Consider the following 26,329-nt stretch of genomic DNA (forward strand, 5'->3'; position numbering starts at 1 on the left):
TGGGCGGAGAGAACAATTGACAGTTTTAAAGCAAGTTTCCTGCAGTTCTACACATTTTGCCAGGGGCTGGGAGAAAAATTGCAGTTTCAAATCAAATTCCCTACAATTCTCCACATTTTGCCATGGGGGCAAAGAGAAATTGTGGAGTTTTAAAGCTAGATTCCTGCTATTCTCCACATTTTCCCATGGCTTATGCCGTGTTCGTATGCCATCAAACATTTGAACAAAATCAGCAGTGGGCCGCTGCTAAATACATAGAGGGGAAAATCTGATCAAGCATTCAAATAATCAATCTCTGTGTTTTCTCTCTCTGTTCTTTCTGGGTCTATGAATCAGTCAAAGACACAGGACTTTCATATACAACTAATACATCCTCCATACAATACTGAGGAGCTAACTGAGGACACAGCACAATAAAGAGAGTAAATATACATATTCATACAAAAGCAGTATAGACAGACAGGGACTGTGTGGAGAAGATAGCTGTTATCCATAACCATTACAAAGAGCCCCCAGCCAGAGACAGAGTTGAGTCCATCAGCTTATAACAAGTGACAGGAGTAATATGCCCATCAACATCAACACACAGTGTTGGAAAACAGAATAGCTAAACACTGAGACAGTTGTCTGGTTATACAACGCCCTCGAGAGTCAATGTCAAATTCAGTTGACAGTTTCAAAAAGTAGACACACACTCAGACAAATTCGCCTTTTCCCCCTCACATGCACACGTGCACCAGAGTATGTGAGCGGAGCTAGGACCGGAGCTAAGAGCTGGGCCCAGCACACATTTGTAGTCTACTTGTGTGCTGCTATAGCCCCTTGCTTTAGCTACTGTCATGGAGTTCACTACATTTTTTCATAAAGAAACTGATAAAAACACACAGGTGCAAAATCAAGGTGACTTACAAAGAGGAGGACCAATAGAGAAGGTGGTGATGTCGTGTCCACAACTAAAGAATCATTGTGGAATCTAAAAAGACTTGTATCCCAAAAGCATGATGGAGTACTTACTACGCGCCCGTTAAAAGAAAAGAACGAGGTGGATAGATAACTGAGTGTGTCATTGTAGCAAAGTATTCATAAACAAAACAAATCTGCTCTTAAACGTTTAGTTCGTTTTTGTTATATTATCTATAGGCCATAATTGATTTTGGCACAATAGGCCTGGCATATTCCCAAGTTCAAGGAGCTTTCCGCCTTGATTGGGTTATTTTGCTTACAAACCATTAGGCCTACCTATAGAAAAATAAAACAACTCTGCATCTCTGCCCAGCTTGGCAAGAGGGGCCAAAAGGGTGTTTAACATTCCCAGTGGCTCTGTGAAGAAGATATTCCCCGGTGCTGACCTGCACTCCAGGCACCATCGCCTGAGCCTGAAGCCACAGACTAGCCAAAACTCATGTTTCTCAAAATGAATTCAAAGGAACTAATAAGTCATCTTTCATTAAATTTGTATTTAATTCTAAGTAAGTCACAGCCTAAATGCACAATTTATAGACTATAATGATTTAATACAATGAAATGTTGTTTAAATGCTGAGTGCTTTAAGTCCCTACCAGCCTATTGGGTCAAACTCGCAAATGCCTAACAAAGCATTTCTTTGTAGGCTATAGCCATGAAATAACTGAAAGAACATAGCCAAAATAATTGATATCCGTTGCTTCTTAGGCTCCCTGTATGGCTCCTGACCTATTTAGAGTGTTGATATGCTGTTTAATATGACACGTAGCCTATTTGAAATGTGTACTTCTTACATTCACCTTTTCATGTTTATTCAAATACTTTTCATTCAAATCATATGGTTTGGTTTCAATACTTGAAACCCTATGGTAAGTCCATGTCATCACAAAAATAGATGGGTTTTGGTTAAACTGTGATTTTAATGAACGGAGCGAATTTGGAGCGGCAGTCTTTCAGTGCACAAGCACCTCTCCATGAGCGATGAGCGTGATTTCACAACACACACAGAGAGAGAGAGAGAGAGAAATCGTTGAAGGTAAACCGTTGGAATCATAGAAATAGAAGAATAATTCTAAATGTATTGGTGGAATAGAACGGGCACTTGGAATGCAGTTTTGTTTGGCAAGACAAGGGAGGAGATGGTTGTGACGAAGTAGGAACCAAAGTGTTGGTAAGTGTTTTCCATGAGACCCTAATTAGATTGAAATAGGCACATTCCACAAACAATGCTGATGTGCTCCACCACTGGTACCGCCCTGTATTAGAGCAAAAGTTTGCTAGCAAGATTTGCTACATCTCAGCAGAGTTAGTTAGCCAGCTAGCTAGCTAGCGATTAGCATTAGGGGCTAACTCACTTTTTTTGGGCACAACAACTAACTAGTAAAATATGTAGATGCAAAGTGGAAAGCTGCGTCGTTCTTGCTTGGAAAAATCCTTTAACTGCATGCTGTTATCTGGTCAATGAACTTAGAGAATCTCGAGCTCAAGGAACTGCATGCTTGAGTGACAGGGGGAGGGGCTTGGCATGTGTGGGGTTGGGAAACGGCCAAAAGAGGAGAGACAGAACTAAATAAAAAAAATAAAAAAAGTTGAAAACAAGGGAAGTTACAGACGGCTAAATGCAAATTTCAATACTGCAATTTCGATTAAAATGGGATTAATCGTGCAGCCCTACCACACACAAACACAGAGAAATAGTCCCCTACTACACAGACACGCTCACTTACTCCGGCTCCTTAGTGAAGAGTAGTCGTAGCGCAGCTCTCAACTTGGCTGTGTTTGGAAACACGCTGTCTCTCACCTCGTTCGACACTTCACTTATCAGAAGAACACAGTTTCCCAGTGCATCCTCTGTGCCTGCGTAACTCTATACACACACACACACACACACACACACACACACACACACACACACACACACACACACACTAAGGTCTGGGAATTCCAGCTGAGCACAACAGTAAATAAATATGCATCACCGTGATTAGAGAATGTTTCATCTGGTTTCTACAGACGTGACAGGCTCAGAGACGAAAGGCTGCAAATTAAATCAAACTTGACGACCTTGTCAAGAGCCCATGCATATTCATGTTCAATTGTCTGGATTTCAGTTGCTTCACGTTGTTAATATTGTTAATGTCTCTACCTCTCCACTACACCCTCATTAGCCAAAATGTCGTTATCCAAACGGAGAAAAGTAGATATGAGTGTAGAAACACCAACGTTCGAAGCCGAACGGTGACTTTGTTAAACGATGCATTGAAGGCGGCTGAACTTGTATGTCGAAATGCTTTGCCGCATGATAGGAATAATAAAAAGCTTGCTTTTTTTGGTAAAAACTGTTACAATATCACAGAATATGCAAATGAGCAGATAACTAAATATTGCTTGGCAGCAGCTCCATATGGGGCACTGTACTCAGACGGATGCAGACGTTTCACTTTGATTGTTATTTTCTGAAAAGGTGCAATCCCACAAGGCATTTTCCCTTCCAAAGTACTACATAGAAAGGTAAAAATTGTATTTCACTTCATGAGCTCTCAATGTTTATAACCAATGTATGCCAAACATTGAGTGTGTGTGGTGTGTACACAGTACCTGTAATATGGGGATGACTGGGTAAAGTGCCTGGTTGAACCTGTCCCATGTTGATGCTGTCATCATTAATGGGCACTTCAGCAGGAAGAGCAGAATATCCTTGGCAGCAGAGTTTACCTATAGATCACACATCAACTCCTGAAGCCACAGCAAGTAGTATAACAATACATCTTTTTCACAAGCCACCCAACTGGTTCTTGTCCATTTATCCTTCATTTAGCCATTGAGAATAAATTGTGTTTTGCAATAATGACCTTTTAAAAAAGTGGTTCAGTGCTGTATGTCTAGAGCAACATCTACAAATTGTCAACATTTTATATGACCTTAGACAAACCCTTGAGAAGCAGATTGATTTGTCACTAAACAACACATGCGTGTGCACACACTACCTTCCCAATTGGGTCCTGGAGTCCAAATGCGCTGATCTGGTAGAGGACTTTGGGGTGAAGGAGGAAATTAACCCCACTACAGACTGACGACACGGGCTTGACCACATTCTGAACCCCCAGACACTCCTAAGGGGTCAAAGTGAACAACATGCTTACCAGATGACCTCGCATGAAGAGGTGAAAGGTCAGAAGCATTAGCAATGTTATGATATCGTTGTCCAACCAAACATCTGTTAAGTGCCAGCATTACCAGATTACCGATCGTATTGAATAGATCTATGGGTTGACCTCACCTTGACTACATTGAGGGTGCAGGTGTAGGTCTCAGTCTTCACAGGGAGGAGGGGATGGGTCAGAAGCTTCAGTAGAACCCTCTGGCTCTCTGTCTGGAGCAGCGGACTGGCCTGCTCAAACTTCCACCTGATGATACAACCACAAATAAGACAATGTGTTAATGAATCCATGAATCCATTCCTCAAATGAGTTATGAGCAGTATTGATCTTACAGAAAGGGGACTTCTCAATCTACCATAAATAGAGGTAGTAGTGGTAATAGATATCTTACAAGTAGGAGCAGATGTGGATGCACTCCTTGACAATAGGTAGGTGTTGGTGGTATGGAAGGCCATCTATGGCCTGGTCTGCCAGCTCCAGTAATTCAAACCAGTTCTTATCTCCCTGTAGAGGAATATAAACAAACTCCTTAACATTGTACTCAGGTGCAACAGTAAAACATGTAAGCTCAGTCTTTTTTGTAATATCTACATTATCTTCCAGCATAAACACCCATATCTTACTCCTCTTCGAGGAGGATCCTCTAATGGTTTTTGGTTGCACCTGGTATTACGTTGGTTGAGCACCTACTACTCCTTTCCAAACGAGCCTCCTCTATCTCAGTACCTGTTGCTGCGTCTCCTTAAGAAACATGCAGGTGGACTCCATCCAGAGAGCAGCACGGCTGGTCCTCCTGTAGAGGTCATGGCCTTCAGGGTTCACCTGCTCCAAGTAGGCCACCGCAGCCTCCGCCATGCTGGGATAGGCCAAGCTGAAGGGCCGGTCCAGACACAGAGACAAGAGGACTGCCACACCACTCTCCGGGAGATGACCACTGGCCTGGAGAGGAGAAACGTATCTGTTTGGTTAGGGTTAGTCATGCAGCTCAAAAAGTACTGTGGCAAAAAATAACAAAGACACCTTCTCCAGGGGCAGGATGGTCTGCAGCAGTCTGATGGTGAAGACGGCTGTGGCTACGTAGGCCAGTCTGTGCTGGACCAATGAACTCTCAGGGCAGTCTGAGGAACAGCTCTCATGATAGGTCATGATGTCACCCAGTGTCTCCATGGTAATCTTCAGCTTCTCCCTCTGAAAACAACACAAACCATAATCAATCAATAAATCAATCATGAACCCTCTCCCTTTAAAACACAAGCCAAGAACAGCACAGACACCAGCAGAGGGCAGCAGAAACCCAGGCCAGACTAAAAAGTCTTTGGGGAGCCCTGAAGAAGCCTGGCAGTGACACAGCAAGCTAGTCTCCAGCTAAAGATGACAAAACAGCATGGACCCTGGGCTGCTCGGGGGTCCTATTAAACAGCTGGGGGAGAGGAGGACAAGAGAGGGCCTTGGCTTGACAAGAGCATACATCTCCCTACAGAGAGGCAGGCACTCTTAACAGGATACAAATAACAAATGACTCTACATGGTCAAATCTGTATGAGTGAATGTTGTGACCCAAAGAACAGTACAGGATTCTATCTGAAAAGTGTCACTTTTCATGCATGTTGCAGAACGACATCATGTTCATTATACACTCACTGTGGAAAATGTGTAATATTTGTAAATTTGTGCTCGGCTTATCTTCACTGTGAGGCTGTAAGTTAATGTCTGCTAGCTAGTGTCAGTGGATCAGTAAATATTCAGATATTAATACTGAGGGGTGTTGTGACTTGCCAGCTCCATCCCCACCAGGCTGGTGTCGTCCCAGACCAGATCACACACACCGTCTCTCAGCAGGACCACTGCCTCACACAGCAGCTCACACACACCCCGGAACACACGCACGCCGTCTGGGGGAGATAACATTTTTGTTCATTAATAATGTTGGCTGAAAAACCTTCACATAGTCAGAGAGAGAGAACACACAGGCAAAAACAATCTCTCACTCCTACCTGTCCTGAGCAGTGGTATGGCATGCTCCATGGTGGCCACAGTAAACTGGGCCAGGCTGAGCTGTTGGAGCTGCAGCACGAGGACATCCTCCACCCCCAGATCAGGCAGCTCTAGTTGGGCTGCGTCTGCAGGCGAGGGGGCGGTCTGCCTGGAGGCCTGAGCTGCAGCTCCACCTCTCTGAGAGCTACTGCTGCTGAGAGGCAAGCGGTAAAAAAATGAGTCAATTAGAAATGTCTGGACTGACTGTAAAAATAACACCCAACAACCACACCAACAGACACACACCTGTTGGAGGCAGCATCCCCATCTTGGCCGTCCCCTCTGGGTCTTTGGCCGTTACGCCCCACCACAGAGGGCCGAGGAAAGCACTCTCCTCCTGGGGACGAGGCCAGGGAGCGCTGGCCCCCCCCCCCGTGCACCTCCTGGGAGTAAGACAGTGACGAGTTCTGGGACACTGGGTCTACAGAGGAGAACGCAAGATGGAGGGAAAGAGAAAATAAATCATCATCATCATCATTAGTTGCCTAGAATTTGCCTTTGCTGCATAACAATAATAATAAAGACACCGGAGTAGAAAACCTCTACTCTTAGATAAGTGCCATGGGATCCGTAGGAAAGGATGAGGTCTGACTCTGATCAAAGAGAATTAGACTACAAATAGGACCTGGCGCAATGAAGTTAGATAAGAAAAATAACAAGAGAGTTCTTCATAAGTGAGATGCACTCTGATCTGAGAGTTACTCAGACACATGGGACCCAGCAGGACACAATGTCTGAGCAGAAATTAATTTTAGCTGCCAAGTGATAATTGGTATGTCTGAATCACACACTAAATCTGTGCCAAGTCGTGAAAGTAAATCCGCATAGGCGTAATAACTATAAAGCTATCTCGGCCTTGAAAATTATATTCTTAACTCTTTTTCTGATTAAATAAAAATGTAATAATCCAGATGTAATCCAACCTTCCTTTGCGGAGTAGAAGCTGGGGTCTCTGTGGAAACGAAGTCTCCTCCTCAGCCCCACACACAGCTGCTGTAGACAGGCCACTGCCTGCAGTCTCAGGTAGCCTGCCTCACTCTCACCTGGAGTCAGCCTCAGGATGGACAGGAGGTTCTGGAACATGGGAAAATCAGAGAATAAGGATCAAACTTATGGTATATGGTCAAACTTACATTAAAACAGAGTACCTAAGACGGAGTAGGATCAATTTCACCCACTAGGAGTCCGCAAAGGTAATTGCAGGGGGTCCGCAAAAATATACACTGCATTCTGAAAGTATCTAAAATATATTAAATATGTGCACTCCTCCTCAAACTACACACAATATCTCATAATGACAAAGCAAAAACAGGTTCTTAGAATTTTTTGATTTTCTTTTTTAAATATATATTTTTAAATATTTACATAAGTATTCAGACCCTTTACTCAGTACTTTGTTGCACATTTGGCAGCAATTACAGCCTCAAGTCCTCTTGGGTATGACTTAGAATATGTGGACAACTACAAAATAGCTAGGTGTCTAATTAGACTGTAAACTCTCCTTCCAGACTCTCATTCAACATCTCCAATCCAAAATTAAATCGAGAATCGCTTCCTATTTCGCAACAAAGCATCCTTCACTCATGCTGCCATATATACCCTCGTAAAACGGACTATCCTACCGATCCTTGACTTTGGCGATGTCATTTACAAAATAGCCTCCAACACTCTACTCAGCAAATTGGATGTAGTCCATCACAGTGCCATCCGTTTTGTCACCAAAGCCCCATATACGACCTGTATGCTCTCGTTAGCTGGCCCTTGCTTCATATTCGTCGCCAAACCCACTGGCTCCAGGTCATCTATAAGTCTTTGTTAGGTAAAGCCCCGCCTTATCTCAGCTCACTGGTCACCATAGCAGCACCCACCCGTAGCATGCACTCCAGCAGGTATTTCACTGGTCAACCCCAAAGCCAACTCCTCGTTTGGCTGCCTTTCCTTCCAGTTCTCTGCTGCCAATGACTGGAACGAATTGCAAAAAAAAAGCTGGACATCTATCACTCCTGTGTTTAATTGCTACATTGTAATTATTTCGCCACTATGTCCTTTTTATAGCCTTACCTCCCTAATCTTAATACATTTGCACACACTGTATATAGATTTTTCTATTGTGTTATTGACTGTATGTTTGTTTATCCCATGTGTAACTGTGTTGTTTGTGTCGCACTGCTTTGCTCTACCTTGGCCAGGTCGCAGTTGTAAATAAGAACTTGTTCTCAACTGGCCCTTCCCCAGATCTGTGCCGTAACACAATCCTGTCTCAGAGCTCTACGGACAATTCCTTCGACCTCATGGCTTGGTTTTTGCTCGGACAACGCACTGTCAACTGTGGGACCTTATATAGACAGGTGTGCCTTTATAAATCATGTTCAATCAATGTCATTTTCCACAGGTGGACGCCAATCAAATTGTAGAAACATCTCAAGGATGATCAATGAAAACAAGATGCACCTGAGCTAAATTTCTCATCTCATAGCAAAGGTTCTGAATATTTATGTAAATAAAGCATCTGCTTTTCAATTTTAATAAATGTGCAAAAATGTCTAAAAATCTGATTTTGCTATGTCATTATGGGGCATTGTGTATAAATTGATGAGGAATATTTTTAATTTAATTCTTTTTAGAATAAGGCTAACAAAAAGTTTGAAAAAGGGAAGGGGTCTGAATGAATACACACACACACACACACACACACACTCCGTAAAGACATCAAAACTATGAAATAACACACATGGAATCATGTTGTAACCAAAAAGTGTAAAATCAAAATATATTTTAGATTCTTCAAAGTAGCCACCCTTTGCCTTGATTACAGTTTTGCACACTCTTGACATTCTCTCAACCAGCTTCACCTGGAATGCTTTTCCAACAGTCTTGAAGGAGTTTCCACATATGCTGAGCACTTGTTGGCTGCTTTTCCATCACTCTGTGGTCCAACTCATCCCAAACCATCGCAAATGGGTTGAGGTCAGATGATTGTGGAGGCCATTACTCCATTACTCTCCTTCTTGGTCAAATAGCCCTTGCAGTCTGGAGGTGTGGTGGGTCATTGACCTATAGAAAAACTGATTATAGTTCCACTAAGCGCAAACCAGGCGGGATGGTGTATCGCTGCAGAATGCTGTGGTAGCCATGCTGGTTAAGTGTGCCTTGATTTCTAAATAAAATCAAGCACCCCCACATCATCACACCTCCTCCTCCATGCTTCACAATGGGAACCACACATGCAGAGTTAATTTGTTCATCTACTCTCAGTCTCACTAACACCCTACGGTTGGAACCAAAAATCTCAAATTTGGACTCATCAGACCAAAGGACAGATTTCCACCGGTCTAATGTCCATTGCTCGTGTTTCTTGGCCCAAGCAAGTCTCTTATTATTATTGGTGTCCTTTAGTAGTGGTTTCTTTGCATCAATTTACACAGTCTCCTCTGAACAGTTGATGCTGAGATGTGTCTGTTACTTGAACTCTGTGAAGCATTTATTTGGGCTGCAATTAGGTGGTGAAGGTAGGAAACAACAACTCCACTTCGCTGATCCTCAACACTGGGGCCCCACAAGGGTGCATGCTCAGTCACCTCCTGTACTCCCTGTTCATCCACGACTGCGTGGCCACGCACGCCTCCAACTCAAATCATCAAGTTTGCAGACGACACAACAGTAGTAGAATTGATTACCAACAATGACGAGACAGCCTACAAGGAGGAGGTGAGGGCTCTGGGAGTGTGGTGCCAGGAATATATATATATTTTTTCAATTCTGGCAGCTCTAAAACTAAAAATAATAACAAATATGCTGGAGAAAACAGTGGCGCTGTGTCCACTTATGCGGATTTCAGCTTTAAGTCAGGTTTAAGGCATGTAAGTTAGGGTTAGGATTCGTTCAGATGCTCTCCGTCAATGACAATATACGACAGAACAGCAATGGCAAACAGTCCAGTTTATAACCATTCATGAAAGAGTGATTGTACCGATTGAACACTTCCAGCTCAGAAAGGCCAGCTCAGAAAGGCCCAGAAACAATAGGCTGATATATAGTAGGAGCTGTAAATAACACAAAACTAAATAAAAGACAACCTAGAATTAAGTTATTGGAGTTGGCATATGTCTCCTGTTCAGTTTCACTGCCTTCTGTTGTTAGCTAATGATGTCATGGCTCTAAATACCAGTGATTCAATCCATCTAGTAGCTCCTATCGACCCTGTGGAGGCCCAGGCCACGGGTGGTGGCTGGTCATCTATTTGGCACTATTTGGCCATACTGGAAAAGAACAGGATAACTGAGTGTTCTTTCTTACCACAAATGAAAACGTATAAAGTATCTTGCCTGCACGATACTGGGACGCTGGAGAAATATCTCAGCCGGGAAGTCCTGCATGATGACGTCACGTAGGAGCTCACACGTGGTCCTCACCAAGTTGTGGTTGTTACTCCTTAGAGAACTGGTAAAACAAAACAATAATAGATAACGTAGCTTATTCCAATTACATAAACATAGTTAAACAACTATATTTAAAAATCACATTAACACTCTGAAGAGAGCGAAATCTCTGCTCAACAAAGTTCTGATGAGACCAACCTCTCATTGGATGACAATATGTGTTGGTCTGTTGTGGTCAAAGCCAACCAGGGAAATGTAGAAAACTTCAGACATCCAACAGAGTTATTCACTGCAAATAGACATCAGAAATTGGCACATTTTATTTCACCTTTATTTAACCAGGTAGGCCAGTTGGGAACATGTTCTCATTTACAACTGCAAACCGGCCAAGATAAAGCTAAGGACTGCAACAAAAACAATAGCACAGATTTCCACGTAAGCAAATGTACAGCCAATAACACAATAGAAAAATCTATGTACAGTGTGTGCAAATGTAGAAGAGTAGAGAGGTTAGGCAATAATATTAGGCCATAAAAGCAAAATAATTACAATTTCCAACACTGAAGTGATAGATGTGTAGATGATGTGCAAGTAGAGATACTGGGGTGCAAAAGAACAAGAGGATAAGTAACAATATGGGGATGAGGTAGTTGGGTGTGCTATTTACAGATTAGCTGTGTACAGGTACAGCGATCAGTAAGCTGCTGACAACTGATGCTTAAAGTTAGAGGCAGAGGTATAAGAATCCAGCATCAGTGATTTCTGCTGCCAATTCGTCATTGGCAGCAGAGAACTGGAAGGGAAGGCGGCCAAGGGAAGTGTTGGCTTTGGGGAGGACCAGTGAAATATACCTGCTGGAGCGCGTGCTACGGGTGGGTGTTGCTATGGTGATCAGTGAGCTGAGATAAGGCGGGGCTTTACCTAGCATAGACTTAAAGATGACCTGGAGCCAGCCAACAAGAGCATACAGGTTGCAGTGGTGGGTAGTATATGGGGCTTTGGTGACAAAACAGACGGCACTGTGATAGACTACATCTAGTTTGCTGAGTAGAGTGTTGGGAGCTATTTTGTAAATGACATCGCTGAAGTCAAGGATCGATAGGATAGTCCGTTTTACGAGGATATGTTTGGCAGCATGAGTGAATGAGGCTTTGTTGCGAAATAGGATGCCGATTCTAGATTTCATTTCAGAAGGAGAGTTTACAGTCTAACCAGACAACTAGGTATTTGTAGTTGTCCACATATTCTAAGTCAGAACCGTCCAGAGTAGTGTTGCTAGTCGGGCGGGCCGGAAGCAATCGGTTGAAGAGCATGCGCTTAGTTTTACTAGTATTTTAAAGCAGTTGGAGGCCACGGAAGGAGTGATGTATGGCACTGAAGGTCGTTTGGAGGTTTGCTAGCACAGTGTCCAAAGAAGGGCCAGATGTATACAGAATGGTGTCGTCTGCGTAGAGGTGGATCAGAGAATCACCAGCAGCAAGAGAGACACCACTGAAATATACAGAGATAAGAGTCGGCCTGAGAATTGTGGCACCCCCATAGACTGCCAGAGGTCCAGACAACAGGCCCTCCGATTTGACACACTGAACTCTATCCGAGAAGAAGTTGGTGAACCAGGTGAGGCAGTCATTTGAGAAGCCAAGGCTACTTAGTCTGCCGATAAGAATGCGTTGATTGACAGAGTCAAAAGCCTTGGCCAGGTCGATGGAGAGGGCTGCACAGTACCGTCTTTTATTGATGGCGGTTATGATATCGTTTAGGACCTTGAGTGTGGCTGAGGTGCACACATTACCAGCTCAGTAACCAGATCGCATAGTGGAGAAGGTACGGTGGGATTCAAAATGGTCGGTGATCTGTTTATTAACTTGGCTTTCGAAGATTTTAGAAAGACGGGGCTGGTTGGACACAGGTCTATAACAGTTAGGGTCGAAAGTGTCTCCCCCTTTGAAGAGGGGGATGACTGTGGCAGCTTTCCAATCTTTGGAGATCTCAGACGATACGAAAGAGAGGTTGAACAGGCTCATAATAGGGGTTGCAACATTTTCAGCAGATAATTTTAGAGAGGGTCCAGATTGTGTAGCACAGCTAATTTGTAGGGATCCAGATTTTGCAGCTCTTTCAGAACATTAGTTTTCTGGATTTGGGTGAAGGATAAGCAGAGGGGGGCTTGGGCAAGTTGCTGCAGGGGGAGCTGAGCTGTTGGGCAGGGTAGGGGTAGCCAGGTAAAAAACATGGCCAGCTGTAGAAAAATGCTTGTTTAAATCATTGATTATCGTAGATTTATTGATGGTGAAAAGTATTACCTCACCTCAGTGCAGTGGGCAGCTGGGAGGTGCTCTTATTCTCCAAGGTCTTTACAGTGTCCCAAAACTCTTTGGAATTAGTGCTAGAGGATGCAAATTTCTGTTTGAAAAAGCTAGCCTTTGCTTTCCTAACTGACTGAGTATATTGGTTCCTGACATCCCTGAGAAGTTGCATATCACGGGGGCTATTCGATGCTAATGCAGAACGCCACAGGGTGTTTTTGTGCTGGTCAAGGGCAGACAGGTCTGGAGGTAACCAAGGGCTATATCTGTTCTAAGTTCTAAATTTTTTGAATGGAGCTTATTTAAGATGGTGAGTAAAGCACTTTTATAGAGAAACCAGGCATCCTCCACTGACGGGATGAGGTCAATATCCTTCCAGGATACCCCGGCCAGGTCGATTAGAAAGGCCTGCTCGGTGAAGTGTTTTAGGGAGCATTTGACAGTGATGAGGGGTGGTCGTTTGACCGTGGACCCATTACGCACGCAGGCAATGAGGCAATGATCGCTGAGATCCTGGTTGAAGACAGTAGAAGTGTATTTAGAGGGCAAGTTGGTCAGGATGATATCTAAAAGGGTGCCCATGGTTACAGATTTAGGGTTGTACCTGGTGGGTTACTCGATCATTTGTGTGAGATTGAGGGCATCTAGTTTAGATTGTAGGACGGTCGGCGTGCTAAGAAGATGGATGGGGGGCGATCACTTCACATATGGTGTCCAGGGCACAGCTGGGGGCTGAAGTGGGTCAATAACAAGCGACAACGGTGGGAGACTTGTTTCTGGAAAGGTAGATTTTTAAAAGTAGAAGTTTGAGTTGTTTGGCACAGACCTGGATAGTATGACAGAACTCTGCAGGCTAACTCCGCCCCCTTTGGCAGTTCTATCTTGTTCGGAAAATGTTATAGTTTGGGATGGAAATGTCAGGACTTTTGGTGGCCTTCCTAAGCCAGGATTCAGACAAGGCTAGGACATCCGGGTTGGCAGAGTGTGCTAAAGCAGTGAATAAAACAAACTTAGGGAGGCTTCTAAAGTTAACATGCATAAAACCAAGGCTTTTACAGTTACAGAAGTCAACAAATGAGAGCGCCTGTGGAATGGGAGTGGAGTTAACCTCTACATCACCAGAGGAACAGAGGAGGAGTAGGATAAGGGTACGGCTAAAGGCTATAAGAACTGGTCGTCTAGTGCGTTTGGAACAGAGTAAAAGGAGCAGGTTGCTGGGCGCGGAAGAATAGATTCAAGGTATAATGTACAGACAAGGGTATGGTAGGATGTGAGTACAGTGGAGGTAAACCTAGGCACTGAGTGACGATGAGAGAGGTTTTGTCTCTAGAGGCACCATTTAAGCCAAGTGAGGTCACTGCATGTGTGGGGGGGGTGGAACAAAAGGGCTAGCTAAGGCATGTTGAGCAGGGCTGGAGGCTCAAAACAGCAATAGACAAGGCATATTGACATTAGGGAGAGGCATGTGTAGCCGAGTGATCATAGAGTCCAGTGAGTAGCTATACAGGGCTTTACGCTGACATTTTTTTGCAAGGAGTTCATGAATAAATTATTTTTGGAGTGCAATCAGGCACAATGTACCCTGAAATATGAGTCACTTAGGTGAGACAAATTATCAGCTGCCCCTTTAAGGGTGTGAGGTTGCCATGGTAACAGTGGAGAATCTCAGATGTCTCATGGACAGCAGTTGCATCAAAGCCAAACTAACATTGAAAAAAAACCTAGCGTGTGAACAAAACTATGTAAATCGCTAAGAAACATGAGGGCAAAGGGAAACATTAGTAGACGTTCTGGTAAATCAGACCAATTTATATGCCTGTGCGCTTGTTAAAAACGTATCACAGTGTACACAGCCCTCTAGCTTGTGGCGTAGAGAGATGACAGAGCCTGCCTACGAAACACTTACTCTGATATGACCTCTGACATCACGCTCAAAACTCTTTTTGATATTATTTTTGTAGGACCCGTACTTATGCATTCTGTGCCCAGTCAATGATTTCCATATGAAAATCAGACCCACCAACAAAAAAAATGTTTTTATTCAGATCTACACGATTCACATGGATGGCCCATTTTGAGATTAAAAGGGCGAATATCTCCGAAAAGCGACGAGTTTGCATAACTGTATTTGGATTAAGAAAAATACCTGCTATCCTCTGTGGTGGAACATCAATGTGACTCGGCCTCTTTGTCTGGAAATAGCCCACCGCTGGAGAGTCCTCTTCTAGGAGAACTACAGCAGCAGCATAATATCAGCATAAAACCATAATTTAAAAACAATGCATATAATATTCTATCCATAGAAATAGAATGAATAGAACAGGCTTGGAAGCTCTAACCCTAGCAATTTGACTGGTAAACTCAAGGGTGCACTCGCAATTCGATAATTTCCATGGTAATTTGGAATGTTCTATTAACTGATGCGGGATTGCCATGGTAATGTAGAATGTTCATTCAAATTATGCTAACTGATGTGCCTCATGCAATGGAATGTATTTTTTGGGATGTCAGTTGAGTTGACTCTAACAAATCAGAGCACAGATTAAACGGTACACTTCCTGCTGTTACTTCCAGGCATGGGTCTAGGGCGGAAAAAAATACAGGTTGAGACAATGTAATGATTCCATGTGGCTGATTTAGAAACTAAACAAATGCATGGGACCAGTGGCATTGATAACCACTAGCGCCGTTGCTAACTAGCAACGCTGGCCCTATATTTGCAAAGTTATGAGATATTAGAATCGCGTTGTACAATCATAATGGCTGCCAGTCCACCCATTATGCAATCATTGACTTGAATGGGGATACCCATTCTATTCATTCTAATTCTATAATTCCATCTCTTGATACATACCTGCAGTAGTGGTGTTCTGTAGCTGGTGTATATTAGAATAGATGGTTGGACAAGCAGGAAGCAGCTCCGGAAGCTGAAACAGCAGATCGAAGATGCCGTCGATGATGGCCCGTAACGGTGGCTCTACGTTGGGGGAGAGTTGGGTGAGGAACTCCACTGCCCCGACATCTCTCAGCATCTGGGCTGCAGTAGGGTGCTATGAAGACAAAAATACAGAATACATGTGTTCCTAAAGAGCACAGTTTATACAGACATGCAGTCCACAGGTATACTGTAAAAACATGTTAAATTGATTCAACATGACATTACTCTCCCTATATATGTTCTAATCATTTTTGTAAGATGCAAGAATGCTACAGGTTGCTTGTCAAAGGCTAATCAATCATAATAGCATCAGTATGTACTCTAGTTTAGCTAGTTGTCAGACTAGGTTGTGGTCATGAGGACCAGTTTTGGTACCTTGGACAGAGTACTGATCAGCTGCAGGACCTCCTCTTGCATTGGCACCTCGGGGAAGTTAAACCACTCCAGCAGGTAAACAAACAGCATCTTCTCCTGGACCAGGTCAGAGACAGAGAGGAGAGAGTGGTCTAGCTTACAGATGATGCTCTTCAATGCTCGGACTCTGATCTCTGCCAAGGAGTGACCTGTACAAAACAAGACCACGGTGAAGTAGTTAAATCGTGGAGTTGAGTTTACCGTTAGTCAGCTAAGCTAACTAGTGGTTAGCTAACCTTATCTGGCTAGGTATTTCCCCTCAATATAAAACAAAATGTAGTTAGCTAGATATTGGATGAATGTGCATTAGTAGCAACAACTACTGACTGTTGTAAGAGTTGTTAGCACTATCCAGCACTATCAAGAAGAATGACATCAAGGCATATTAGCTAACGTTAGCTAAAAACAAAAATCACAGCAACACCACGGAGCAACTTTTGTAGCTAGTTGGGTACAGTAACGTTGTTTGGCTTACCAATCTTCTTTATAAGCGGTGATAACTCCATGACCGATGGCTGCAACCCGTGTGTTTTGCAACAAAAATCAAATGTGACAAGAAAGTGTAGCTATATATTTATTTTAAGTCGTTAAATGTCTGCCTACTAACGTTAACATCGTTGTAAGTCTGCCCGGGGTTTGCTTTCAACGAGCGCGCCAACGTCACACACTTCCTGGTATGGAAACATGGGGTGCATTCAATGAACCAACTTGTATGAAATTTGTGTTTAGCAACATACGTTTTTTTGTTCTTCCTACATCGACTAGGCATTTATATATAGTTCAATCACGTTATTTGCATTTTGAGTATTAATTTAGACGTTTTGAAAAATGTAAATACCATGACTCCAACTATGACTTGAACATATCTGATAACCATGTGCTCTTTTTAGTTGTCAACTTCACTTAAAATTGAAATCCATGCAAAAGGAAGAGAACTGATGCTGCTACTTCACTCTCTAACCAAGGACAGGTGCAAGAATTGAAGAGCAAACCGAAGTAAAGGTGAATGTCATTCAGCAACTCTTGGAGGATAGTGTAACCAAAATGTTTCTGCCCTTTCTCATAATCTGCTACCTCTTTAACCAATCACGTCATGCTGTTTTATATTCCCGTGACTGGTCCCTGCTGAGTTTATAGAGGGCCAATCTGAAATGTATAATAAACCTTTAACATTTTTCCATCTATAATTTAAAATTTGATGAAGGCCAAGGACCGAAACGCGTTGTTTTTACTTTTAACAATAAAGAAGCAGTTTTATCAAGTTAACTTCCACTGTCATCCAAGTTGCTTAAGGTGGCCCTAAGGGGCAAACCAGCTGAATGCCTTCCTCACATCTTTGAAATCCAACCAGCTATCAAGAAAGGTACGTTTGAACAGCTCTCCTGTGCTTCTCAAGTCAAGGTCAATTCAATGGTGGCTTTACCATTAGGCAGAAGAGGCAATTGCCTCTGGCCTCACATCATCAAAGGGCCTCATGAGCTGGGCATAATTAAACAAAAATAATAATAATAATGTCTCTGCTTGAGGCCCCCCCATGCTCCGCTCGAGGCATAATAAATACATAATAAAAAAATAAAAAAACATCCAAATCTGTCTGTTTAAGCTTGAGATATATTTTTTTGTTGTTGTATTGGCTCCATTTAAATCCATCGCATCCGGTAATGTCGGCCTACCATGGGTTGCCGAGCTACAGCTGTGTTTGTTAGACCAGGAGAATTCCCGAAAATTGGTATTTTACAAAAAGTCTGTAACGTCCGAGTAGTTTGGGCTACCACGCTAATATGACTCCTCTATAGAAAGATGAGACTCTCACGAACACAAGTGTCATGGGACTCATCTGAAGGTAACCTGGTACCGGGCAGAAAAATTAATGGATGTAAAAGGTATATTCCACGGTAAAAAAATATATATACATTTTCCAGAGCTTTCTTATATCCCTCAGATATAGGACAGACACTTCAAAACATACTTATTTTAGAGAAAAAAAATGGGACTGTTTTTCCATTTATGAATCTGTTATTCACTGTGTTTCTATGGGCTAAAAGCAGTAAATTCATTGTTTCATCCAATAATTGTTCTACCTACAGGGGTCCTAAATAAAATGGCTAAAGGATCTGAAAACAATTCCAGATGTTAGCTTAGTACAAACCCAGCCCCAGGCCCTTACACTCTAGGGGGATACAATACGCATGTCTTTAGTAAAAAGACAGGTGCTGCTGATAATAGGCAAATTACATGTACGTGTAGCCCATGTATCAGATGCTGTCTGGCCAAAAAGATGATAACATGTCATACTGTTTTTGGCCAGACAGCATCAGAAACATGGGCTACATATAGTCGCTGTTTTGCTCGCTCGGATGCTTTCTCTGGTGAGATAGTTCCGCCCCTTCAAATTCAAAGTTGTAATGTCACGTGCACAAGTACAGTGAAATGCCTTTCTTGCGAGCTCCAAACCCAGCAATGAAGTGATCAATATCAATGTAGTACAAAAAAACACAAGGTAGAACAAAAGCACAGTAAACAAAAACAAGAAATAAGAACACGAGAAAATAAGAAGCAATCTACAGGGTCAGTTCCAATACCATATTTAAAATATGCAGGGATACTGAAGTGAAAGAGGTAGCTGTGTATATGGATAAGGGATAAGTCATCAGGATATATGAAAATAGAGTAGCAACAGGGTAATGATGATTGTCAGTGTGTGTAGAGTCAGTATAAATGTCTGTTGGAGTGTCATTGTGTGTGAGTGTGCATAGAGACTGTCTGTATAGCCATTATGTTAACTACACTGAACAAAAATATAAGCGTGGCATGTAAAGTGTTGGTCCCATGTTTCATTAGCTGAAAAAAAAGTTCCCAGAAATTCTCCTTATGCACAAAAACCTTATTTCTCTCAAAATGTGTTTACATCCCTGCAAGTGAGCATTTCTCCTTTGCCAAGATAATCCATCCACCTCACAGGTGTGGCATTTAAAGAAGCTGATTTAGCATGTTCCTTACCCAGGTGCACCTTGTGCTGGAGACAATAAAAGGCCATTAAAATGTGCTGTTTTGTCACACAACACAATGCCACAAGTTTTGAGAGTGCGTGCAATTGGTATGATGACTGCCAGAATGTCTACCAGAGCTGTTTACAGAGAATTTAATGTTAATTGCTCAACCATAAGTTGCCTCTGTAACGGATGTGAAACGGCTAGCTTAGTTAGCGGTGTGCGCTAAATAGCGTTTCAATCGGTTACGTCACTTGCTCTGAGACCTTGAAGTAGTAGTTCCCCTTGCTCTGCAATGGCCGCGGCTTTTGTGGAGCGATGGGTAACGATGCTTCGTGGGTGACTGTTGTTGATGTGTGCAGAAGGTCCCTGGTTCGCGCCCGGGTATGGGCGAGGGGACGGTTTAAAATTATACTGTTACATTGATGCTGTTGACCCGGATTACTGGTTGCTGCGGAAAAAGGAGGAAGGTCAAAAGGGGGGTGAGTGTAACGGATGTGAAACGGCTAGCTTAGTTAGTGGTGTGCGCTAAATAGCGTTTCAATCGGTTACGTCACTTGCTCTGAGACCTTGAAGTAGTAGTTCCCCTTGCTCTGCAAGGGCCGCGGCTTTTGTGGAGCGATGGGTAACGATGCTTCGAGGGTGACTGTTGTTGATGTGTGCAGAGGGTCCCTGGTTCGCGCCCGGGTATGGGCGAGGGGACGGACGTAAAGTTATACTGTTACACCTCCAATGTAGTTTTTGAGAATTTGGCAGTAAGTCCAACCAGCCTCACAAAGCAGACCACATGTATGTGGGCGAGCGATTTGCTGATCAGCATTGGTGGGGGTGGGGTTAGGGTATGGGCAGGCATAAGCTATGGACAACAAACATAATCGCATTTTATCGATGGCAATTGGAATGCACAAATATAACAGAACGAGATCCTTTGCCCATTGTCGTGCCATTCATCCGCCGCTGTCACCTCATGTTTCAGCATGATAATGCACAGCCCCATGTCGCAAGGATCTGTACACAATTCCTGGAAGCTGGAAATGTCCCAGTTCTTCCATGGCCTGCCTACTCATCAGAACTGTCACCCATTGAGCATGTTTGGGATGCTCTGGATACACCTGTACGACAGCATGTTCCAGTTCCCACCAATATCCAGCAACTTCGCACAGCCATTGAAGAGGAGTAAGACAGGCCACGATCAACATCCTGATCAACTCGATGCGACGGAGATGTGTTGCGCACAGTATTTGGTGGTCACACCAAATATTGACTGATCCATTTTATTTTATTCCATCCATTTTATTATCCACGCCCCTACATTTTTTTTTATCTGTGACCAACAGATTCATATCTGTATTCCCAGCCATGTGAAATACATATATTAGGGCCTAATGAATTTATTTCAATTGACTGATTTCCTTATGAGCTGTGACTCAGTAAAATCTTTGAAATTGTTCCATGTTACGTTTATATTTTCGTTCAGTATATTTAGCAGTGATATGGCTTGGGGATAGAAGGTGTTCAGGAGCCTGTTGGTGTCAGACTTGATGCACTGGTACCGCCTGCCGTGCTGAAGCAGAGAGAACAGTGTATGGCTTGGGTGGCTGGAGTCTTTAAATATTTTCCAGTCCTTCCTTTCACACCGCCTGATATAGAGTTCCTCGATGGCAGGGAGCTCGACCCCAGGGATGTACTGGGCTGTCCGCACCACCCTCTGTAGGGCCATGCGGGCGAGGACGGTGCTGTTTCCATACCAAGCAGTGATGCAGCCAGTCAAGATGCTCTCAGTGGTGCAGCTCTATAACTTTTTGAGGATTTGAGGGCCAATACCTTTTCAACCTCTGGAGGGGCTTGCGAATTGAAGGATTATTTGTAATTATTTTTGGATTAACGTGCTTGACAATCAGATAAACATCATGAATGGTTGTGTTCATGGCACATTAATGGCACATTAAAAGGTAATACATTTGTACTGTTAAATTGCTGGCATCTGCCTGGGGCCTCCAAATCACTAAGTCCACCCCTGGGTCAATTATACATCTCCAGTCTGGAATGATTGAGGGGTTCTTATAGCTTGTCAGTGTGTATTTATGTGCACATTTTCCATGACCAAGCTGATGTGTTTGCATACACAGCTAAATCTGATATTTTGGGAATCCCAAAGGAAATGGTGTATTGATTTAATTCAAATAACAAAACTGTCATTCTAGGTTATGTATTCACACTTCAATTTAATGCTGGCATTGCAGGTCTGTTCAATTATAGACCTATAGCCTAGGTCCTAGTCTTCATATGGCTGTGTAGTTCTATCATACATGTAAGCCTATCATCATTGGGGTTAGGAATTGTTATTCTTTCATAACTTTAAAAAAATGATTCTGTCCGCATCTCATCCTTTCTGGTGAAATGGTTAATGAGCATTATTTCTATTTCTTTCGCCAGATAAAAATGTAAATGTCCATTCCATCAATACTCCTTTGACATCTTAATTAGGGTTAAAAGGTTAAATAAATACATGTAAAAAAATGAGGATCATACTTTTACTCTCATGGGCATTAGAAATGTCAACACAGTCTTGAAATGTAAAGATAGTCCTCTGACCAAGGATGGTCAATATTTAAAGAAGCATTTCAAAATCAGAGAAAACATTTTTCATTTATTCCACATAGAGGGACATTTTAAGACCCCCCAAATTATCTTGTCATTCAATTCATCTCATATCAAACATCATCAGTTTGCCAGAGAATCAAAGTAGATGTGCGCAGCCTCTCCAAACAAATGTAGGCCTAATTTCTTAGCTGTGCTGTCTGTATTAATCCAATTGCTCGAGATCTCACACTTGAGAGATGATGCGGATATTTGATCAATCAGGAGGGTGATAATTAAAAACATAGCATAATGATAATTTGATGTGATAATAATATAATCACACAGTACTTGAGAAAGCTACAGGGTTCTGAATGCTTTGCAAAGTGCATTTGAATTTTTATGTGATCGTCTTACACAGAACAGAAGATCTAGGCCCTACTTTCTCTTTTTGACTTGGGTGAAGTGTCTCCAAGTTTGTTTCCCAAGCCTTCTCTCTATAGTGGTTGTTGTTGTTGTGAAAACCCGTTCTATCAATCCACATTCTACTGGGGATCCTTGAAACCTAGACACTCAACAGTCTCAACAGTCTCTTCAGTCCATGTCAGTCCAACTGTGGGAAGAAAACATCCAACCCATCAGCATAAAGACAGTTGAGAGTAGATGCTGCAGTAGCTTCAAACACACAATATGTTTACACTTAACTGATGTTCAATACCTCAGCTCTAAGATGTTTCAAAGGACATGATGTTGAAAGTATTTTGAGGGGGTTTCTTCACCCAGAAGAGAGGGGGTTCTCTTTATCTGGATGTAAAATAGCCCGTGTGTAGTCTGTGATGACTGAGGCTGGTGTTTCAATGTTTCACCTTGCGCACCTTCCCCTGTTTTGCAGCCTGTCTGTGTCTCTTAGATCAGTCATTCACATTAGTAGTGCAGAGAGCAAAACTTCACTTCAAATAAATGAGAACAGTCCCGTTGTGTGAGTCATCTGCCCTGTCTCTCGCTGTGTCTCGTGGTTGTGATCACCCCCCTTTTGGTCCTTAATGTTAAAGTCTGCTGACTCATTCCCCCACAGCCTGATGTACAATCAGTCGCATTTGGCTCTTAACAGATTGAGACATGTGCAGTGATTTGTGTGTTTCCAATGGTTGTCGGTCTGGCTTTTTACTGTACTTTTTACATTACCCATTGCAGGTAGATTTTCTTCGCATTTAAGCTACCGTACAATTACTGTGGCATGGTTGGTATCAGCATTGGTCCATATCAGGGCATCCCTCAGAGTAAATATGTAATTTGAATCTGCCCAGCTAACACATTTGGTTCCTTGGAAGTTTTGGGAACATATGTTTTTGGTTTCACATTTGTTATGGGAACAAACCCAGCTAGCGCATTTGGTTTTTTTGGAAGTTGTGGGAACGTACATTTTTGGTTTCCCATTGGTTCTGGTAACAAAGCCATACGTTTCCTGGCCGGTAAAATGGAAAGGTTTTTCAACATTAGGTTACAGGAAGGTTCTGAGAACCTAAAAGTTTTCCTGAGAGGTTTTATTAACATTCTGAGAATGAAAATTATAGGTTATTTGAAGGTAATTAAATAATGTTCTGAGAACATGTTTCAGTAAGACTTTTAATAACACTGCTAGCTTAGTTTGGGGTAACTGTTATGAATTCCAAGCACAGAAAATACACACATTAATTTGCTTAGGCATTAATCAAGGAAACACATGTATTTTTTATTGTGACAAGGCGTCATTGACATTCAAACCTATGATCTTCTGTTCTTTATCCATGGAATTAGTTCACTGCGCCATTCAGGATGAAGCTAGATTGCCATGGTTTTTTTTAACTTATACAAAGCTGTTCATTTTAGTCTACTCAAATAGAGCCCATTTCAAAAGTAACAAGAACTCATTAAGATCAGGTGTGGCCAATTAGTGGGCACTGCCAACACCCCAGAACACACTTAACAATACAGAAGATATTGTTTTGTTGATGCTGAGAATGGAATGTATATTTCTCTAAATAACATCCTTAGAACGTTCTCTGAACGTTACTAAAGGATTCTTGTTTTTTTTATGGAAAGTTTTCTTAATGTAACTATTTGAAAACATTCCCAATGACAAACCACTTGGAGAACCTTCCTAGAACTGTACCAAATTAATTAAATGTAACCATGTTTGAACTTTTAGGAAGAATTCAGTTAAAGTAATGAAATACCAAGAAAATATATATATATTTTTTAAGTTCCTTAAATGTGCTGAGAATGTTTCAAAGCCAAGCAACTGTCCTGCACGAGTCCCCCTGCACGAGTCCCAGAATGTAGTTGGAAGGACAACCACAATCTCACCAAGCTCTAAGAAACCATGACCATATGGTTGCCTCTAATGTATAGGCTACGTTTATCTATTATCAGACACTTCAGATTCCAACAACAAGAGATACTGCAGCAGCTCTAGATCCCCCTCCAGCAGTTAGCAAAGTACCCCACTGCAGAGATTGGTTATCGGTCCTGACTGACTGACTGAAGCTCAATAACCTCAGGCTATGGATATGTGACACTATATAGATACAGGCCAAATTACAAAGACAGGTGGGTAAACCCTTTGATGATAGACTCCCGTTCCCATCTGGTGTAGGCATCAGGTTAAGGCCTAACCATAAACATGACAGGCGTGAAGTCTATGTGATGAAAAGGTGGACATGTTTGTTTTGTGTTCACATGGAGCACTGAGCGGACATGCTTTTGATGTGTCGGCTCATCAAAGTGCAGTGTATAGGGTTGCAAAGGAAGGGTATGTACAGGTAACTTTCAGAAGTTTTACCAGTAAACTACTGGAATTTGGGAAATATTCAAGGATTTCATGGAATTTTCAGAACATGTCAAATATATACAACTATAAAATATGATGATTTTAATGTACAAAATAGAATGACAAAGCTGTTAAACATTACCCTAAATATAACCCATCAACTTAGTGAGTACATTCACAACATTTAGAGAATGTTCTCAGAATTATATTTACCTTCAAGTAAAACATTCTGGGAACTATAGTAAAACATTCTTATAACCTCCCTGCAACCTAAAAATGTTTGTTCATCCGAACGTTTAAAAAACATTCAGTTTTACCCGTCAGGAAACTTATGGCTTCGTTCCAAGAAGCGATTAGAAACCAAACGCTGCGATGTGTTGCTTTGCACAAGTTATAGCCTCCAGCTGTTGTCAACTCATGTTGACTTGGTGGTTACAATATTGTCTTGCTGATAGAGCTATGTACACAAACTCTTGGGGATATTCAAATAAAATAAACACATACAGTAATACGTAGCCCTACACATACTGTACACATCCTAAAGCCAATACAATATAATGTTGGGGAAATATTATGTTTTGTGTGTTTTGAGTATGAGGGCAAATTGCGTAATGCCTGTATTAATTTGGCACATTAATCTGAATATCAGAATTGTAATTAAACACATGGCAATAAGAAACCAAGTGTTAGGTCTACAATTAATAATATGTTGTGACAGTCATGCTTCAAGAGATATCTCACTCTGACTGGTGTGTGTTACAAGCTTATAAGGAAACATGGGATGATATTTTCATCCCCTTTTTCTTCACTGGCCATATTTACATTCAGCTCCTATCTTATTATAGCTGACTCATTACATGCAGTGTGGATACAGCTGTTGAAAGTGTAATTAATGCACAATCCTTCAAGACCTCTTACAACTTATCCCAGAGGAGAGCTGGGGCAACTTGAAGGACTGATTTAGCCCAGGATCACCCTTTGAATCCTAAACAACCAGCAGAACTGCTCTCGTCGGCTGGAAAAACATAAATGGTTCTATAGACCAAGACCAAGAAGTAAGCCTAAAAAGGTAAACATTAACCATTCCATAAATGTCCCTAGCTGCCGAGAGAGAGGAGGGAGAGAGAGAGAGCTTTCATTAATTCAATTTGTTTCTGTAAGGGACGATTATAGTATGACCTTTGCAGGATCCATCAGAGAAGAGAAGAGAGGGGGTGGGGGCAGGCACCGGCATTGTGCACAATCGAACCCCTGTATTATTCTTCAGTAATTTCTGAAACAAAAACCCAAGTGGTCCCATCGGCTCTGTCACTGCTTGACATGCCTGCTGTACCCATCTTCTGCTCTGCTGCAAAGTGTCTAGGATATGAAGGTGGGCACCTTGGGACCTCCAACAAACCCCCTCGGCGGTGCAGTCAAGTCGAAGGACTGAGTAAAGCTGAAGGAAGCCGCAGACATATTGAGCAAATCATTTATGGCTGATACAGCTTTCATTTGGAATTAAGAGGAGAAAAGGAACAAGAACCTGCCCCCTGTGTAGAGGTATCTCATTAAAAGACAGGTTTCCCTGGTTGTCGAATGTTTCGACTTGACATTTTCTTTTTCACCACTTGTGCCTATACATAAATTCAAATCCTGCAGAAATATTGATCTTGTATCGCTTGTAGTAGACATGAAAATTCCCCCTACGCCCCTTTACCTGGTACCCTGCAGTGCTATTCAGCCAATAATCCTGTCGATTTTTAATTTCTCATC

At 42.3% G+C, this 26,329-nt stretch overlaps 1 protein-coding gene across 31 annotated transcripts in view; it reads right to left on the minus strand.

The window, feature by feature from the left end:
• Positions 1-17,266, minus strand: part of rttn (rotatin) — a 78,349-nt gene extending 61,083 nt beyond the window's left edge. For 29 of the 31 annotated variants that reach the window (XR_008083612.1, XR_008083601.1, XR_008083610.1 and 26 more), the window contains exons 1-17: positions 16,671-17,266; positions 16,157-16,344; positions 15,698-15,893; positions 14,990-15,076; positions 10,736-10,826; positions 10,484-10,598; positions 7,082-7,232; positions 6,405-6,579; positions 6,119-6,312; positions 5,901-6,016; positions 5,145-5,312; positions 4,851-5,063; positions 4,516-4,628; positions 4,244-4,370; positions 3,951-4,076; positions 3,562-3,678; positions 2,691-2,830 (exon numbers count right to left, since the gene is read on the minus strand). Coding sequence is in view for 1 of the 31 variants with exons in the window: in XM_052483477.1 (XP_052339437.1) it covers positions 2,691-2,830; positions 3,562-3,678; positions 3,951-4,076; positions 4,244-4,370; positions 4,516-4,628; positions 4,851-5,063; positions 5,145-5,312; positions 5,901-6,016; positions 6,119-6,312; positions 6,405-6,579; positions 7,082-7,232; positions 10,484-10,598; positions 10,736-10,826; positions 14,990-15,076; positions 15,698-15,893; positions 16,157-16,344; positions 16,671-16,701 (2,348 nt within the window). In the remaining 30 variants the exon portion in view is untranslated. The remainder of the gene's footprint in view (positions 1-2,690; positions 2,831-3,561; positions 3,679-3,950; positions 4,077-4,243; positions 4,371-4,515; positions 4,629-4,850; positions 5,064-5,144; positions 5,313-5,900; positions 6,017-6,118; positions 6,313-6,404; positions 6,580-7,081; positions 7,233-10,483; positions 10,599-10,735; positions 10,827-14,989; positions 15,077-15,697; positions 15,894-16,156; positions 16,345-16,670) is intronic. The other 2 variants (XR_008083625.1, XM_052483477.1) reach the window with 2 other exon arrangements.
• Positions 17,267-26,329: the final 9,063 nt, after the last annotated feature.

Source organism: Oncorhynchus keta, chromosome 28, assembly GCF_023373465.1.
Source record: "Oncorhynchus keta strain PuntledgeMale-10-30-2019 chromosome 28, Oket_V2, whole genome shotgun sequence".
In the NCBI taxonomy this organism is placed as follows: domain Eukaryota; kingdom Metazoa; phylum Chordata; class Actinopteri; order Salmoniformes; family Salmonidae; genus Oncorhynchus; species Oncorhynchus keta.